At 52.3% G+C, this 18,314-nt stretch overlaps 1 protein-coding gene and 1 long non-coding RNA gene across 14 annotated transcripts; both read left to right on the forward strand.

The window, feature by feature from the left end:
* The first annotated feature begins 75 nt into the window (after positions 1–75).
* LOC113630736 (uncharacterized) lies at positions 76–6,988 on the forward strand. 3 transcript variants are annotated; one of them, XR_003437073.1, is made up of 3 exons: positions 76–488; positions 4,750–4,908; positions 6,806–6,988. It is a non-coding gene; the product is annotated as an uncharacterized LOC113630736 (long non-coding RNA). The 3 variants fall into 3 exon arrangements; XR_003437072.1 differs by lacking the exon at positions 6,806–6,988 and having other exon boundaries at positions 4,750–6,650; XR_003437074.1 differs by lacking the exon at positions 6,806–6,988 and having other exon boundaries at positions 76–432; positions 4,750–6,650.
* A 2,419-nt stretch (positions 6,989–9,407) lies between these two features.
* On the forward strand, positions 9,408–18,219 carry SH2B1 (SH2B adaptor protein 1). 11 transcript variants are annotated; one of them, XM_027126499.1, is made up of 10 exons: positions 9,408–9,987; positions 12,116–13,143; positions 13,399–13,500; positions 13,728–13,819; positions 13,932–14,107; positions 15,753–15,965; positions 16,167–16,378; positions 16,511–16,738; positions 17,147–17,246; positions 17,426–17,441. In XM_027126499.1, coding segments are annotated over exons 2-10 (2,064 nt in total). In that variant the 5' UTR covers positions 9,408–9,987; positions 12,116–12,204; the 3' UTR covers positions 17,428–17,441. The 11 variants fall into 11 exon arrangements, with proteins under 11 accessions (XP_026982300.1, XP_026982302.1, XP_026982303.1 ...); XM_027126501.1 differs by having other exon boundaries at positions 9,411–9,987; positions 15,753–15,956; XM_027126502.1 differs by lacking the exon at positions 9,408–9,987 and adding an exon at positions 9,996–10,172 and having other exon boundaries at positions 15,753–15,956; positions 16,511–16,682; positions 17,426–18,219.
* Positions 18,220–18,314: the final 95 nt, after the last annotated feature.

Raw genomic sequence — 18,314 nt, forward strand, 5'->3', positions numbered from 1 at the left:
GTCTGGGAGTTTCTAGCCCCCAATCTCTATGGCCCCGTCAACTTCCGGGCGCGGGACGTAAGACGTCCAGGAGGGTGCTGATGGCTCTCGGCTGGGTGAGGGTAGAGAAGGTTTCCAAGGCGCCCTCGGGCCTCGCGGGCTCAGGGCCCACGCAGTTCTCTCTGGTGGCACCGGGGGGCGATGTGGAGCGTCCCACAGCGCACCTGCGCCCCGGAGGCTCATGGGCGTTGTAGTTCCCAGGGCGGCGAGCTGTGCTGGCACTTAGCGTGGGAGGGCGAGGCCAGGTCTGGAGGCACGGTCCTGTCCTCCTTGAGGCAGAAGCGGTTGTCCCGGCGTGGATGACTCCGGAGCGTCCTGGCCCCGAACCCCGTGGAGTGCGACCCACTGCGCGGGTTTGGCGACAGATCTGGCGGCCGTGTGTCGCAGCTGGAGGTAGGACCAGGCCCTGCGGCCTGGCTGAGGAAGACCGTCCTGGGAATCTTTCGGAGGTGGGGCTCTAGTATGACCCATCTCTCCGCTAAGCCTTTGTTTTCTTATCTGTAAAATGGGAATAGTAGTATCTACTTCATAAGGAGATGCTGACATCTGGCTCTGAGAGGAAATGAGCTGGGCAAGAGACAGAAAAGGGCTCCAGAAGCCTCCAGGTCCCACAGTCTTTGACCCTCAAATACCCTCGCTCCTGGCTCACAACCTGAGGCGACAAAGTTTGCCGTCCACCCTTGTGGACCCTCAGCAGCCCAGAGAGTAATTTCCTCTATCGTCTTTCCACCCACCCGATTTTATAGATGACCAGGTGAGAGACAAACTTCTAGTGCCTTTAAGGGCAGCCTGAGTCTTTCTTGTTCCCGCTGTGTCCCTGGCTCCTACCACAGGGCGGGGCACTCAGTGAGTACTCAATAAATGTCTGTTGACTGAATGAATGAGTGCAAGGATGACCTTTAACTTTCACATCCATCATCTCATCACCCTGGGATGATAATAGCAGCTGCTTAACCTTGATTGATGTTTCCGAAACGCATCAGAGCCTAAGACTCAATTGACGGTGTCTGTTTCAAATAGATTCCTTAATTCCTCCCTTGGAGATTATGATTCAGTAGTGTCTGGGCATAGGCAAGGAAACTATATTTTTAACACACACAAACACCCTTGTTAAGCTCAGAGGAGTTTGGGAAACTCAGAATTAGAGACTTTTATGGAACAGACGTTGTGGAAATGCTTCATATTGGTTCACATTCAATGCTCCCAGTGTTATCGTGTGTAATAGGAGCCATTATTTACCGCATTTTAACAATGAGAAAACTGAACATAGGGTGACCAAGGAGCCCAACACAGCTAACCTCCAAAAGAGTGTGCACTTAGCCACTGCACTGTACTATAATTTAACTGTCATTTTACAATGAGAAACTTGCTAAGAATTCTGTCCTCCTGGCCCTCCAAACCCATCAGCTCTGCTTACGAAGGGTTGGTACAGTATAAAAGGGTTCTCTTTGTCCCCAGCCTGTACCTCAGTCACTCCTGGGAATTTCCTAAGACACTATTGTCTGCCACCAGGATGTGAGATTTTGGGGGTTGGTACTTGAACTGATGCTTACTATTTTAGTGGTGCTGTATTTATTTTAATGTGTATTAGTTTGACAGAAAGACTGGCATTGTAAATATTGAGTTGAAAAAATGAATCAATTTGAAAAACAATACTTGGTAGGTAAAATGGGTGGTATGAATATATGGCAAATTTGGGGAGAGGTGAACATGAATGATTGAAATTTGCAAAACACAGTGCCCGGAAAAGAGTCCAAAGGGAGAGAATTTCTTGTAGAGCTATTGAGTGTAGCATCCTCTGTAATAGTCAGGAGTCTTGATTTACAGATAACAGAATTTACAGGGGCTGGTTTGAGAAGAAAGGGATTTGTTTAAAAGTGGTAGGCAGCTTGGGACTTCCCTGGTGGTCCAGTGGTTAAGAATCTGCCTTCCAGTGCAGGGGACGCAGGTTTGATCCCTTGTGAGGGAACTAATATCACACATGCTACGGGGCAACTAAGCCCGCGTGCCACAACTACTGAGCCCACGCACCACAACTAGAGAGAAGCCCGTGTGCCGCAGTGAAGAGCCCACTTGCCACAACAAAAGATCCCTCATGCTGCAACTAAAGGCCGATGCAGCCAAATAAACAAATCAATAAATAACAAAAAAAAGTGGTAGGCAGCTTATAGACTTGTGGGGCAGGCTGCAGAAATGGCTCCTAAGCCATAGAACTGATCTGATAAGAAAACCGCTGCTACTGCCACTGCCACCAAACACTAAATGCCAGAACTTAGACTTACCTGTAACAGTGACTGCTTATGGCACTGAAGCCGCTTTTGCATCAAGAAAGTGACCTTCTCTCTGGGCTTCCCTGGTGGCACAGTGGTTGAGAGTCTGCCTGCTCATGCAGGGGACATGGGTTCGTGCCCCGGTCTGGGAAGATCCCACATGCCGCGGAGCGGCTGGGCCCGTGAGCCATGGCCGCTGAGCCTGCACGTCCGGAGCCTGTGCTCCGCAACGGGAGAGGCCACGACAGTGAGAGGCCCCCGTACCGCAAAAAAAAAAGAAAGAAAGTGACCTTCTCTCCTCCCCGCAAAGCCAGGCAAATTCAAAGGCTCACGTGGATGTGTCTGGAGAAGTTTAGATCATCATATTTCAGTGTTCTTGTATCAGAGGAGGCTGAGGGATGTATTTTTCTAACTTTGTTGTAAGAACAAGACTGATAGCAGGAAATTTCTCCAGATGTCCAGCCATGCTATGACCAATACCACAGTGAAAGAGCAGAATGAATACAAATCCCCAGTACGTGGATACAGCAGCATAAATTTTGGCCTAGCCACTAGATGAAATGTTGGGCTCAGGGTTGCAGAGACAAGAGCCAGCCACCTGTGAAAATGCCTGTGAGCAGTGTTAAATGAAAGAAGTTTGGCCCCTATAAAAAAAAATAGTAAGTGTACAAGGTGCGAGTGGGGACAAAGTGGAAAACAATTCTGATTTTAGGAGGCTGTAATTTGCTTGGAGAAGGAGAGATTTTTCTTGCAAACATTTCTTTTATGTGATTACAGTTAAAGAAGTTTTTTGTGCAGAATCTTGAACTCTTTAAAAAAGATGCTCTTGAAATCAAACGACCTTCTTGGTCTCCCCAGCAGTGCATTCATTCTGCTCTATGACAGACACTTTGAGCTCCCGCTTAACAACTATTTTTTCCATCTTCCTGCAGTCAGGACCCTGATTTTGTTCAGGTGGCCCTTTCCCCAGTTCCAGGAATAAATCCTGACAGGGCTAGCCCACTTCTGCTGGTCTTATTCTCCTTGCCAGGGGGTTTGTTTAGGGTTACGTGTGTGATTCCTTTGGGGCTAGTGATTGGTAAGAGGATATCTACCTTGGGGAGGGCTTCTAGGAGAGGATCCCTCACTTTTAAGAAGGAGACACTGGTGAGATGGACATCCTTCAGATTCTGGAAGTTGTTGGGTCTGGATGGGAAGCCTGGAACTACTGTGCCCATCGTGCTCCCAGTCCATGATGAAGCCAAAATCCAGAAGAGGGCAAAGCGAAGAGGATCTTAGAAGTCTGGACTCCTCATGGTGTGAGATAACAAATGTCTTTATTGTTTAAGCCAGACTGTGTCAGAGTTGTCTCTTACTTGCAGCCAAATACACCCTAACAGATAAGTCTGCCTTACAGCACTTGGTACCCTGAGACATATTTCTTGGTTTCACTTGTCTGAGACTGAGTGACTTGAGTAGGGCAAGGACTGGGCTTCCTTTATCTCCGTATACTCTGTGCCTGGCCACAGTAGGCCTCTGTGCATGTTTACACTTGAACTATATTAATGAGGCTTCCAAACCGAAGGGTGCTACCACTGTGATGCTATGAACCTAACATATCCAAAACCGGACTCTCTGTATTCTCCCACAGTCTCCCTACACATCCGAATAAATGACACCACCTTTCTCCTTTCCCCTTATCTGACATCTATCCGTTACCCAGTCCCACTTGTTCTGTCTCCAAAATAAGGCTCAGTGTGGCCAATTCTATCTCCACTGTCAATACTGTGGTTCAAACCGGGATCACCTCTCCCCTAGGTTACCTCATGACCTCTCCAGTGGGTTTCCCAGCTTCTGTCCTTATTCTCAATACCTGTCAAATCCATCCTCCACACAGCAGCCAGATCAATCTTTAAATGTGATTCAGAAATGAATCCTCCCTCAGTGACTCCTTATTACACTTAGAATAAAATCCAAACTCCTGCTTTAAAATGGCTGAACTGTATGGCAGGTGAATTATATCTCAATAAACCTACTATTAAAAAAAAAACCCAGAGTCCTCCCTGTGGCCCACAAGATGCATGATCTGGCTTCTGCCCACCTCTTTGACCCCCATCTCAGTACTATTTTCCTCTCACTCTCTCCCAGCCACACTGGCCATCCTTCTGTTCCACAAACATCCACCATTGCTTCTACCTCAGGGTCTTTGCAAATGTTCTTCCCTCTCCCTGGAATGGTCTTCCCTGGAGATTTCCCCACAGCTTGTTCCTTCTCATCTTCCCACCTCAGATGTCACCTCTTCTGTCACTCTCTTATCAATGGTTCTCTTTGATTTTCTTCATAGCATCTAAATATCCAAAATTATCTCAGTAGTTTGCTTGTTTTGGGGGTTTGGTTTTTTGATTTTTTTTTTTTTCTGTCTCATCAGCTCCTGACAGTAAGAACTTATTTTTCACTCTAGGAACAGTGCCTAATGCTTAGGTGAAGAAGTATTTGTTGAAAGAAGAATTTGTTGAATAATTTCAGTTGAGCGTTCAGTTAAGCACTGTGTTGGGCTTAAGTTTCTCGATGTCTTCGATGGAAGGCAAATTCTGTATTCACGTTCATTTAAAAAATAAAGGTGAGTCACTGGAACTTCTGGGGCTTCTGCTTTATTATCTGTAAAGTGGGGATGAGTGAAGAGGTTAAACCTGATGATCTCTAAGACCTTTTGTAGCTCTAACTTCTAAAAGGAGATGGGGTCTGCTATAATTGAAATAGGTTCTGGGGTGACCCACAATTTAGTGGCAAATTGGGGACTAGGACCCAGAGCCTTGTTGTTGGTATCACTCAACAGACTTATTGGAAGCTCAAGGGCATCCTTCACTCTTCCCCACCAGCCAGCCTGGCAGTGTCTCCTCAGAAATCTTTCTGGACGTTCTCCTTGGAACTAACCGCACTGCACTGCCTTGGCCAGGTCAGCCTCAGCCCTCTCCTGGACCACTGCCCCCGTCTCCTCTCTGCATCCAGTCCTAGCCCTCCTATACTGGCCCTGGATGCCCTTCCAAACACAGAACGCTTATCACACTCATGTCACTCAGATGTGACTGGAGACATTCCAGTTGGAAACACTTTGTGAATGTCACACAAAAACTCCTAAGTAAAAGGCACTTGAGTGGCAACCTAGGTGTGTTAGTCATGCATGGCTTCCCAGAGGAGGCTACACTTTGAAGCCTGAAACCAGAGGGAGGAAGATTGGCAGAATTAGGGGAAATGGTGCGTGCAGTAGCAGAGGCAGAACCTGAGTAAAGGTGGAGTTCTTCAGCTGTCAGAATGTCCTGATTGAGCAAAGCATGATTTGCTTGGAGGGTAGGAGGTTCTGGTCAAAGCACCAAGGTTGAATTTGACATCCCAGAAAATAGGACAAAATAAGAGAAATTTCCATCTCTTGGGGTGGGGGAGGGTCAAGATGACCTCCAGAAGAAGCCCACAAGCAACCACTTCCCCTTCAGTCAGAGACTCCAGTTTTCCTTTGAAGAGCCAACCTCTGCCATGCTCAGTCCATGGAGTTTGATTGGAGCTGAGCCCATCCCAACCTCAGGTGATAGGTCCATGATCCAGTGTTTACCAGTCAGCATAATCTATTTCTCATAGTCACAAGTGTCTGTTCAGCGTTAGTATTCTGTTTCAACCCTCACTGGTGTACTGAAGTGCAGTTCTGGCACTGACTGCCCAGAGTTAGCACAGGCCCTGCAAGTTAAGGGCTCACTCCTTCACAAGACCGCACCCACTTCAGATGCCACCTGCAAGTGGGGTCCCCCAGCCATCTCTACTTCTGGTCAACTGCCTACGGATCTGGGAGTTTCCCATGACCCCCGTCAGGTTTGATAATTTACTAGAACAACTCACAGAATGCAGGAAGGCACTATACTTACGATTACAATTATGATTACATTTTATAATAAAGGATACAAGTCAGGAACAGCTAAATGAAGAGCTACGTAGGGAGAGGTCCAGGAGGGTCCACAGAGACATAGAATCTGGGCACATCACCCCCACCCCCCCGACACGTCAGTGTATTCACCCACCAGGAAGCCCCACTGAGCTTCAGTGTCCAAAGTTTTTATTAGGGGTTTCAGTACTTGGGCATGATTGATTAAGTCACTGTCATGTGACTGAACTCAGTCTCCAAGTCCCCTCCCCTCCCTGGAGGTCAAACTGGCTCAAAACCCCAACCGTCTAATCACAAAGTTGGTGTTTCTGGTGACCCCATCCTGAAGCTATGAGGGGCTTGCCATTAGTCAGCTTGTCAGCAGAAACTCGGGTGTGACCTGAGGGGCTCACGAATAACAGGCACATCTGTCACTGAGGAAATTCCAAGTATTTTAAAAGCTCTGTGCCAGGAACATGGGACAAAGACCAGACAAATTCTTTATTATACGATAGATAGGCATTGGGTGACCTAAGCTGAGATGATGAGACACAACCCTATTGCACTCGCTGGAATTACTGGGAAAGCTATGATCTTCTTCTGCTAGGATTATGAAGCTGGTAGAGTGTAAGCTTGGAATTCTGGTGGCCATCTTGCTATCTATGAGGGGAAAACCTGCCTGAGGAGGAAGACAGTCCAGAGGAAAGCAGAGCTAAGAGACAGAGAGCAAGTTCAGATGGACATCATTTGAGCCTGTGGCTGGCTCCAGCCATGCCTAACATCATTCTACCTCTGGTTTTTAAATTCTGTAAACCAATAAACTCCCCCTCTTTTCATGTTTAAACTACTTAAACGGGGTGGGGGGGTGTTCCTATTACTTGTAACTGAAAGAATCCTGAGTATTACATCCCCTGTTCGTAAGGAGGAAGAAGTGTTTTCCCTTTCATATTAATACCTTGGCTTACCCTGGGCCCTGGATCCATCCTTCCCACCTTCCCCAAACTTCACTCCTTCAATTACCATCCTTTCTACTGGCTCCTTTCCCCTAGGACTTCAGACATAATCAGGTTTCCCTCAGGATTGAAACAAACAAGCAAACCTTTCCACCCTCTAAAATTGCAGCCCTCCGTATCTCTCTCTTTCCCTTTTTGGCCAAATTGTAGGGCAGCTCTAAGCATTCCTCCTCCCACGTGTTCACCTTCCATTCATTCCTCAGTCCACTACCATTGGCTTCTGCTTCCTTTTCACTTCCCTAAAGATACTCTCAACAAAGTGACCAAGCAATCTAAGTCAGTGTATTCTATAGGAGACAATGACAGTGCCCAGTACCATGGATCCCTCTTTTGTCATTTGTGTGTGAAGTGTTTGCCCAATCCCCCCACACACCACATACACACACACACACACACACACAACTGTATTCCCACACCCCCTGGTCTTTGGTGTGTGGTTTTTCTTCCAAATAATTAGACCTTCCAGATTTTTTTTTTTTTTGAGTACTGTCCTCAGGCTACTGGAGTCTTTGCTTTGACGAAGTGCCTGAGAATTGACATCTCCCAGGGGAAGCCCTAGTCTACAGCTGAGGGATGTTGGTATATGAAAGGCCCAGCTCCCTTGTTTCTGGATAAATCTGAGGGACAACTTACATCCAGGGCTCCCTTGAGGGAGGAATCAAGCTGAACTACTCTCTTCCTGAGATCACATGTTTGCTTGGTTTCCTCTCCTGCTTCTCCCACTCCTTTACTAGTTTCTCCTGGTAGCACTTTTTAAATAAATCACTTGCACAAAAATTCTCATCGCAGAGTATGCTTCTGGAAAATCTTACCCAAGACAACATCTCAGCACTTTGTACTTCTCTTTCTTTGCCTGCCTGTTACATGTGGCTTTCCCCCCAGAATTAGATTTCAGGCTCTCTTCTCTCTACATATATTACTGGGATGATCTCATTCGTGTCCATGGCTTTAACCACTCCTCATGTCTGATCACGACCACACTACCTTGTGCAGCTGAGGCTGTAGAGCCATCTCTGCTGGACAGCTCCACCTAGTTGCCTACAGGCACCTCTTACACCAATACAGTAGTCGTTAGGCACATGTGGCTATTTTAATTAATTAAAATGAAAACTTCGGTTCCGGGAATTCCCTGGCGGTCCAGTGGCTAGGAGTTGACGCTTTCACTGCCATGGCCCAGGTTCAATCCCTGGTCAGGGAGCTAAGATCCTGCAAGCCGTGCAGCATGGCACAAAAAAAAAAAAAAAAAAGAAAAAGAAAAGAAAACTTCAGTTCCTTAGTCACATTAGCCACATTTCAAGTGCTTAAAAGCTATATGTGGCTAGTGCCTACCAAACTAGGCAGTACTAATACAGAACATTTCAGTCATTGCAGAAAGTTTTATTGGACAGCTTAGACACATTTCCAAACCAAACCCATCATCACCAGCCCCTTACCTTTCTGTATTCCTCACCTTTTCTCTCTCCTGGACAAGGATGGGCCAACTACAGAGAAAGGGTATGTAAGAGTATCAGGGAGGAGTGGGGGGTGATCACGGAACTAGAGGCCTTTCCATTGACATCTTTTTCTGAACTGGAAGATGGAATTGACAAAGACGGTGATGAAGACCTTAACAAAGGCCATCTGGGAGCTGATGTTAATTTGGTTAGATCTGGGGTAGAGATGGGGACAAAGGCTGGTTAGGCCAGAACTTGCCCTTCCACAATGATTTTTTCCAACTCCATCCAGTAGCCTCAGCCTCAAACATCCTTGTGTGAGTCAGGGCATTTATCCATCTCCAATCTCGTGGGTCACGAGGCCTTTGGGTTTCAGGATAAGCACATGATCCAAGCCAATCAGCTAAAGTCAGTTCTGGAAATTTTACTGCAAATCTCAGAGAAAAAGACATGCTCCTACGAGAGTTGCTAAGCTACTGGGACTTAAGTTTGGAGCTATGGAAATCCATTTTGCCACTAAGAGAGGCATGGGGAGAGCTCAGCCTAGAGGTGAAGCACAGGTTCCCAATATCTTTTGGCCCTTTTATTTAGCTGTTCCTGAAGAAGCTTGATCCATTCTTTTCAATGGCTTGAGCCAAAAGACTCCCTTATTGCTTAGGCCAGTTGGAGCTGGGTCAATGAGAGACCTGATCGATTAGGATCTCATCGTGCTCATGATTTCGACTGCCCTCTACTACACCTTAATGAGTCTCAATTTCTGTATCTGGCCTTGATGTCTCTCCTCAGCTCCAGACTGTATGTCCACCTGCCTCCTGACGTCCCACAGACATGCCCCAAACTGACCTCATTATTCCTGCCCCCACAACCTTTATTTCCCAGTTCAGAGCTGGAACCTCCTAGAACCTCCAGTACTTTCCTCAGAGAAGCCAAGGTCGTAAGTTCAGGCTCCGCCTCCTCGCAGGGCCTCATCAAGGTCACCCGCATCTTCCCTCCCCCAGCTCTTTGGGGGCGGTGTCCTCGAACCCGTCTGCAGCCCGGCTGGGCGCTCTAGGCTACAGCAGGCCCTTCAAAAAGCCTTCTCAACTCGCTGGTTTCCGGTACCGGTGGCTCCTCTAGCCTTCATCAGGGCCTCGGGATTCTATTCCCCTAAGGTGCCTTCTCTATGGTTGACTGCTCCCTACTGTCCCGACTTTCCTCTGGGAGGACGCTCTGGTGGGACCCAACCCCGTCCTATGGCTGCTTCTGCGGTCCCTTTTAGGCGCAACTGGAGAAGTCACTGAGCACTCCGAGACTCCCACCTTCTCAACTCTGGAAGGGTGGCACGGAATGGGAGGATGGCGGAAGTGAGTGTGAACGTGCCCTTCCTTCTCCTCGGTCTTCTCTATGGTCACTTCCTTCGGTGACGGGAAAAAGGGGGTCCCGGCGCCTGCGCAGAACCGGGCTGGGAGCTAGTCGCGGAGGCGGGGGGTGGGGCAGGGAGCGGGAGCTGCCGCCGCCGCCGGAGCTAACCGCGGGGACCGAGATGCAGGTGGGACCGGAACCGGAACCCCCCTCTTCAAGTCCCTCTTCCCTCTCCGCGACCCGGCGCCTGCGAGGAGCCTTGGGTGGGGGCGGGCGTGGGGGGCTAGAGGCAGGAGGGGCGCCCGGCCCCGGAGAGTGCAGCAGAGCGGGCTGCTTCCCTGGAGGCTGCGGCCCCGGGGAATGGGCGGGTAGAGGGTGTCCAGGGAGGAGGGTCGGGTCGGAGTGGGTTGACTACCGGGTCCGGAGGGTCCGAGCCAGGAGCGGAGCCTGCACGCTCCACCACCCGCCCTTCGGGAAATATCAGAACTGAGCCGAGAGGCAGGTGCACTGGGAAAAGGTGCCTGAGTCCTACTTGGCAGAAGAGAAATTGAGTCACCAGCTCAGGAGCCGCAGGGTCAGCGGGCCTGAAGGGGGCTGGGTCTGCCTGTGGTGCAGAGGGTTGGTCGGCCGGTGTGAGCTGAGGTGGCCTCTGCTTGGAGATTGGTCTCTCTGCTGTGTCTGCACCTCTTGGCTCGGTTCCCCCGTGCTCCATGACTCTTTCATCTCCTGGCGTCTTCTCGTTGGTTTGGAATTGTCCCTATGGTTGGAGCCATCTGAGTGTGTAGGGTCTAGGTCAAGGAGAAAGGGGAGGGGGCGCTGACCGCGGGTCTGAGCAGGAGTCTGGGGTTTGGGGAGATTTGCCTGAACTGCTTTCACCCCACTCTTGGTGCCAGTCATCTCCCAGTATAATATGGGGGAGGAACACTAACAGAAGAGCCATGGGTTGTAAATTCCATGCCCAGCTCTGCCACTTGCTAGTTGTAAGACGTTGGGAAGGCTCTTCCTTTCGCTGATTTCTCTTTGAGAAAATTGGAACCCATAAAGATAGTAATAACGGCAAGTCATTTATTGTGTGCTTACTTTGTGTCAAGCAGGGACATGTTCTGTTTAATTCTCCCAACAATTTTAGGGGTTAGAGATCATTAGCTCTGTTTTATAGATACGAAAACTGAAGCTCGGAGAGGACATGCAATTTGTTCACGATCACACAGCTAATAGGTGGCAGAGATGGAATTTCATCCTAAGCCTAACTCCAGAACCTGTGGCCTTAACCATCAGGCTAACCAGCCTTTAGGGCACGCTCCCCTGTGAGAGAAGAGGGAGGTGAAAAATCCAAGGCCCCAGCTTCCTGTTATATTTTATTTACTTTGGGGCCAGCAGAGACTTGCCCGGACCCAACCCACAGTCTGTCCTCACCTGGTGCTGCTGCCTCTGGGCCCCCGCCTGGAGGAGCACCAAAGAAGTGGGCTCTGGGCATTCCAAGCCTCCTTGACAACAGTGCTTGGGTGCTGGGCCCTGGGGTCGGCTTTCAAGACAGTTGTTTGAATCGGTCATCCATCCATCCTCCTTAATGAGCAGCCTCCCTCCTCAGAGATGGACCTCGGGGGTGCATGAGGCAGGGTCTCTAAGCTCTGCAGGCCTAGCTCCCCTGAGAGCTGGGGCAGTGAGGGGCGGTGACTGAGGCTGGTGCAGTCAGGACTGTGCGGTGGGAAGAACAGTAGACTTGGAGTGAAACTTTTTCTGAGCTTCGGGTTCCTCATCTATTACAGAGGTTGTTAAAACCTCTCGCAGGGAAAGGTAAGAACGGCACGTGGGAGGCACGTAATAAATATTGAAGGATGGTTTTAGAGAAGGGAGGTGACGTGGACGAGTACCTTTTAGAGGAAGGTGCTGCACAGCCATCCACCACACCTGGAGCTGAAGCCAGGGAGAGTGGACTGGGGAGGCAGCAGAGTGGGTGCAGGCTAGACCTGGGAGTGGTGGGGCACGAGGAAGGGTGGCAGCGTGGTGTTCAGCCCCGTTGCTCACTTGAGGAGTCTAGACCAGAGGAGGGAGTCTGGCTCGGGGTGGGGCTCTGGCCCCGGTCCCACCTCAGCAGTGACTCGATGTATGTGCCTCTTCCTTCTGCAGCTGCTGCCGCTCACCCTGTGTCTTCTGGCTGCTTCCCTCTTTGCTGCCCCTCCCCACAGGCTCCCCCTCTCCACCTCCTGGGGGCCATCATGAATGGTGCCCCTTCCCCGGAGGATGGGACCTCGCCCTCCCCTCCCCCCTTGCCCCCACCCCCTCCCCCGAGTTGGCGGGAGTTCTGCGAGTCCCACGCCCGGGCGGCTGCCCTGGATTTTGCCCGCCGTTTTCGCCTCTACCTGGCCTCCCACCCCCAATACGCAGGGCCTGGGGCCGAGGCTGCCTTCTCCCGCCGTTTTGCTGAGCTCTTCCTGCAGCACTTTGAAGCCGAGGTGGCCCGGGCCTCCGGCTCCCTCTCGCCACCCATCCTGGCTCCTCTGAGTCCTGGTGTGGAGATCCCGCCACAGGACCTGTCCCTTGAGAGCTGCAGGGTGGGCGGGCCCCTGGCTGTGCTGGGCCCTTCTCGATCATCTGAGGACCTGGCCGGCCCCCTCCCTTCCTCAGTCTCTTCCTCTTCTACAACCTCCTCGAAGCCGAAGCTAAAGAAACGCTTCTCCCTCCGCTCAGTGGGTCGCTCGGTCCGTGGTTCAGTCCGCGGCATCCTGCAGTGGCGGGGGACTGGTGACCCTCCCTCCCCAGCGGGGCCCCTAGAGACCTCATCGGGCCCCCCAGTATTAGGTGGAAACAGCAATTCCAACTCCTCTGGCGGGGCTGGGACCATTGGTAGGGGACTGGTTAGCGATGGAACATCCCCTGGGGACAGATGGACTCACCGTTTTGAGAGGCTGAGACTCAGTCGGGGAGGGGGGACCTTGAAGGATGGAGGAGGCGTGGTGCAGAGGGAAGAGCTGCTGAGTTTCATGGGGGCTGAAGAGGCAGCCCCTGACCCAGCTGGAGTGGGCCGGGGAGGAGGGGCAGCGGGGCCTACCTCAGGGGGAGGAGGGCAACCTCAGTGGCAGAAGTGTCGCTTGCTGCTTCGAAGTGAAGGAGAAGGAGGAGGAGGAAGCCGTCTGGAGTTCTTTGTACCACCCAAGGTGAGGGCCAGAGGAGGAGGGTGGGTGACCGGGAGTGAGGGATTGAGCGCTGGGGACGTGGCCCACATGCCTAGCTTTGCTTACTTGGATTTTTAAAGCTAGCTCCTGACTCTGGGTTCCTAGTGTGGGCAGGACAGAGAAAGTAGTGTTATTTGTCTAACTCCCTTGGGGTGTGGAGGGAAAGATGAATCTCGAGGGAAAGGAAAGCTGGTCTCTGCACACCAGAAGTCTGGATCTTGTTCTCCCCCGACGTAGGCGTCTCGGCCTCGACTTAGCATTCCCTGCTCTGCGATCACCGACGTGCGGACAACCACAGCCCTGGAGATGCCTGACCGGGAGAACACGTTTGTGGTTAAGGTAGGAGCCCTGGGCTCCCCTGTCCACTTGGAGCACTCTTAGCACATTGAGGCAAGGGATACTGATGCAAGGAGGGGCACATATGCCAGGTACCTTGACCGTGTGTCCCTGGGGCGGCAGCTTTTCTGGGACGAGGGGTGAGAGGGAGGATGTGCTTGTTCCTGTTGGGGGTGAATTAAGGCCTCGAGACCTGGAAGTGGCCTGTGGGCCTCCTCTTGTCCCCATAGGTGGAAGGCCCCTCGGAGTATATCCTGGAGACAGCTGATGCTCTACACGTGAAGGCCTGGGTGTCTGACATCCAAGAATGCCTGAGCCCAGGGTGAGGAGCCCGGCTTCTGTCACTGAGGGGACCAGGGGGTGAGGGTGGTGAGCAGCCTTTTGCCTCTCGCCTGGTGACTTTCCTCCCAGCACCGTTTTCCCTGTCTCTGCAGACCCTGCCCTGCTACCAGTCCCCGCCCCATGACCCTCCCCCTGGCCCCTGGGACCTCATTCCTGACAAGGGAGAACACGGACAGCCTGGAGCTGCCCTGCCTGAATCACTCGGAGAGTCTGCCCAGCCAGGGGCTGCTGCTGGGGCCCAGCGAGAGCAGCGACCGCCTTTCGCAGGGTAAGGGTGGAGCCTTAGAGAGCTGTGAACCTCGGGACCCGCCACGCAAGAACCCTGGCCATCAGGCCCAGCCCCTCTCTCCAGGCTCTGCTGTGCACCCCATGCCTGCTCCTCAGCTGCCACGACCAAATGTCTGACTTTTGTCCCCGAACGTGCCTGACCACAGTTTACAGTTTAGAACCATCACCATCACCAGCCCCACACGAACCCCAGGCCAGCTCCTCTCCAGCCTTCTATGCCCGGCCTTGTCCCCTTTTCTGGAAGCCTTATGCCAGCCACCACTCTGGCTAGAGGTAATGGTTCTCTTCTCCAGAGCTTCCAGAACGCTTTGTACATATCTTTGTTTTGTTCCTACTCTGCATCTCTGTGCACATGTTGACAGTACTAGATTTTCTTTTGACTCCCTACTTTTAAACACACGTGTATGCTGCGCACGTACATAAACACACAAAGATGTGTCTACCTGGCCCCAGCTCACCTTTCTAGACTCCACTACACCCTTTTTTTCTGATCCTCCATTCCGAGCTTCAGTTTCACTGTCCTAGCACACAGGCTGTATGCAATGAGTAAACAAATGAATTAAAGACTCTTAAGAGCCAGAACGGACCTTACAGGTCGTCCATTCCAATCTCCTCGTTTCTCAGGCAGCTAAGAGCAGAGAGGAGAAATGGCATTTCTGAGGGCATCTGAGAGTCACTGACAAAGACAGCGGCTATGCCAGCTTGTTGCCTGAACCATGGCACTCTGCACTCCGCATATTCCCATCCTTGGAGCACTGATTATGTACGATGTGCCTGTAGGCTCACGCCTGCCGCTCAGCAGACATTGAGGAGCGCCCCAGTACATCCTCGACCCTCTGTTAGGCTCTGGGGCAGGATGAGGAGCTCAGACCTGCCCCGTGGGCTCACAGTCTAGCGGAGTTGGCAAGACATCACTCCCTCTAAAAAGCAGGACTCCCAAATGGAGACCCTGTGCTTAGTGTCCTTTGAGCGGCACCAGCAGGAAGCCTCGGGAGCTCAGAGGAGGAAGAGAATCATGGGAGGTGGGATAGATGGGGAATTCTACACAGGCGAGGTGAGAAAAGAACGTGGCTTGGAGAAGCTAGGAGAGCAGAGACCTGAGATGGGGAGAGCCCCGGAGAGCTGGAAAAATTAGACGGGATAATTGGGTTAAAGCGGAGGACACAAGAATACAAGTTAATCTGAAGATCAGGTTGGTTAGGTTGGGAGGATTCACAGAAGGAGAATCTTTGATGCCTCTCAGAGTTGGGGGTTTTGTCCTGCAGGCAAAAAAAGGACACCTTTTTAATGTGAAAATATTTGAGGGATTCTACCCACCCCCATCCCCACCTCTGCAACTATAGCTGTAATTTCAATTGTTGATTCAGAAGAGATGTAGGCACATTAGGATTCTAGGACCTTGTTGGAATAACTGCAGTCCTTCAGCAATGCGTGAAGCATAAGTTAGGAGTCATTGATAACAATCAGGGCTCAGTGCCTGAAGAAAGATTCAGCATTTCAGCCAGCTGACCACCAGTGTCCCCAGGGTAACCTGGCTGGTGGGGAAGTGGGCCCAAGCAGACCAATCCTCCCAAAGAGTAGCTTCTCAAGCTCAATTTTGCCCTCCTCTTTTTTTTTTTTTCCAGGGGCATATGGGGGCCTCTCAGACCGCCCCTCGGCGTCCATCTCCCCCAGTTCCGCCTCCATTGCCGCCTCCCATTTTGACTCAATGGAACTGCTTCCCCCAGAGTTGCCCCCCCGTATCCCCATTGAAGAGGGACCCCCGGCAGGGACAGTTCATCCCCTCTCGGCCCCCTACCCACCCCTGGACACTCCGGAAACAGCCACAGGTACCAGAGGTGTGAGTGTGTGTCTGCCTCCAAGCCTGGTTGACCACCTGCCTGAAACTCTTGTCTTGGGATCCTGAGGGATCTGACCTGGGGGGCTGGTGGGGGAACAGATGGGGAGTGACATATGAGGGGAAAGCAAGGCTTGTCATTTCCCAGGATGAGGGAGGCTTCCCTGACACCTCAGTCTCCTTCCCTCTCTCTTTCCTGAAGGGTCGTTACTGTTCCAGGGAGAGCCAGAGGGAGGTGAGGGGGATCAGCCCCTCTCAGGGTATCCTTGGTTCCACGGGATGCTCTCTCGACTCAAGGCCGCCCAGTTAGTGCTGGCTGGAGGTACCGGCTCCCATGGCGTTTTCCTGGTACGTCAGAGTGAAACGAGACGGGGTGAATATGTCCTCACTTTCAACTTCCAGGGCAAGGCCAAGGTGAGTGAGGAGAAGGCTCCGCTGTAGGCAGTGGGCCTGCGGGTAGAGTGGGGAGCGCTGCCATCAGGGGAGAAGGGTTCTGTGACTGGCGGGGTTCGGGCTCCTGCTTTACCCCACTCATCCTGCCCTCAGCACCTGCGTCTCTCGCTGAATGAGGAAGGTCAGTGCCGGGTTCAGCACCTGTGGTTCCAGTCCATTTTTGATATGCTCGAGCATTTCCGGATGCACCCCATCCCTCTGGAGTCCGGAGGCTCCAGTGACGTTGTCCTTGTCAGCTATGTCGTGTCCTCCCAGCGACAGCAGGGTGAGCAGAGCAGGTCTGCAGGGGAGGAGGTGCCCGTGCACCCAAGAAGTGAGGAGGTGTGTGTGCCAGAAAGACGGGGCGGGGGGCTTGAGGAGGAGAGGCTTTGTCAGGGAGAGAGGGGTAGAGAAGCTTCCTGTGTGCTGGGTTTCTTGGGGAAAGGAGTACACGGGGATGTAGGAAGGTAGGGCGCTCCGTGCTGGAGCCGGGAGGAAGTGGAGAGCTGGGTTGGCGCATTCCCATTCCATCGGACCGTCTGTTCCATCGTTTGTCTGTCTCCTAGATCCATCCTCCCTGGCCTTGTCTTTGCCTTTCATCACAACCTTGCCTTGGGCCTGCCCTTCTTGGGGGTGCTCGGTCTGATCCCCCTCCCTCCTCCCTTGATGTCTGATGTCCCTGTCTGATCTCTCCCTTTTCCCCACCCCAACGTCCCATCTGTCCCCACGTTGCCCCTCCCCCCCCCCCAGGCCGGGAGCAGGCCGGGAGCCATGCAGGGGTGTGCGAGGGAGATCGATGCTACCCCGATGCCTCCTCCACCCTCATGCCCTTCGGAGCGAGTGACTGTGTGTAAGTGTGGTCCTCCTCTCACCGCCGCCCATGATCCATCTTCCATGGATGGGGGTTGCTCAGGAGATGGGATACGGGGGAGACAGCACATGGCTCCTGGGGGGATGAGTGAAGGGGGGGCTGCTACAAGAGCCCGCCTCCCTCCACAATCAGTCTGTCTTCTTACCATTCCTATCCAGAACCGAGCACCTCCCATGACCCACCCCAGCCCCCTGAACCCCCTTCATGGACAGATCCCCCACATCCTGGGGCAGAAGAGGCGTCGGGGGCGCCAGAAGTGGCGGCAGCAACAGCCGCAGCAGCCAAAGAGAGGCAAGAGAAAGAGAAAGCGGGCAGTGGAGGGGTCCAGGAAGAGCTGGTCCCCGTGGTTGAGCTGGTCCCCGTGGTTGAAATGGAAGAGGCCATAGCACCAGGCACGGAGGCCCAGGGAGGCGCTGGATCTGGTGGGGCCCCCGGGGTAACCCTGATGCTGCAGCTCCAGCAGTTACCACTAGGGGGCGATGGAGAAGAAGGGGGCCATCCCAGAGCCATAAATAACCAGTACTCCTTCGTGTGAGATACCCTACCCCACCCTCTCTCCACTCTTCTTGCTCCCCAGCCCTCAGTTCGTGGGATTGGGGCTGGGCAGGGACATAGAGGAGCAGTGGGAATCCCCTCCCCACATGCTTCGTGACCCTTGACGGCTAAGGGCATACATGTTGGTACAAAAAGGTTCAAGAGCCCTGCTAACTCCCCAGTTCATACACTACAGGTGCCCCGTCCCCTGGGCAGGGGATTCAGGCTCCATTACCTCCCCAAGGGGCTCTTATGGTCAGCCCCATCCCTGGGGGCCATTTCCCCATTAACCACTCCTCAGCCCAAGGAAGGGTGAGGGGGAAGGGCTGTCAGTTATATTAAGGTGGTTGTTCTTGTTGTTTTAAACAAAATGGAGAAGCATAAATAAATAAAAGGGTTTATCTCAGTTCCATCGTGATGGCTCTGACCAGTTTTTGCAGTGGGGACTGGGACAGGTGGGTCAGGAAGGCAGCCCACTCAGTGTTGCGAGCACCAGAGCTGAGAGACTGGAGG

The sequence above is a fragment of the Aethalodelphis obliquidens genome, unplaced genomic scaffold (genome assembly GCF_003676395.1).
Source record: "Aethalodelphis obliquidens isolate GAN/ISIS:26980383/991018 unplaced genomic scaffold, ASM367639v1 scaffold30, whole genome shotgun sequence".
Classification (NCBI taxonomy): domain Eukaryota; kingdom Metazoa; phylum Chordata; class Mammalia; order Artiodactyla; family Delphinidae; genus Aethalodelphis; species Aethalodelphis obliquidens.

Excerpts from the sequence above, each read along its gene's own strand:
- SH2B1 (XM_027126503.1), top strand. The coding sequence starts at position 11,824 with ATGGTTTTAGAGAAGGGAGGTGACGTGGACGAGTACCTTTTAGAGGAA. Across the intron at positions 14,108-15,752 it reads CAGCGACCGCCTTTCGCAGG|GGGCATATGGGGGCCTCTCA; the intron begins GTAAGGGTGGAG and ends TTTTTTTTCCAG. Across the intron at positions 15,957-16,166 it reads CACTCCGGAAACAGCCACAG|GGTCGTTACTGTTCCAGGGA; the intron begins GTACCAGAGGTG and ends TCTTTCCTGAAG.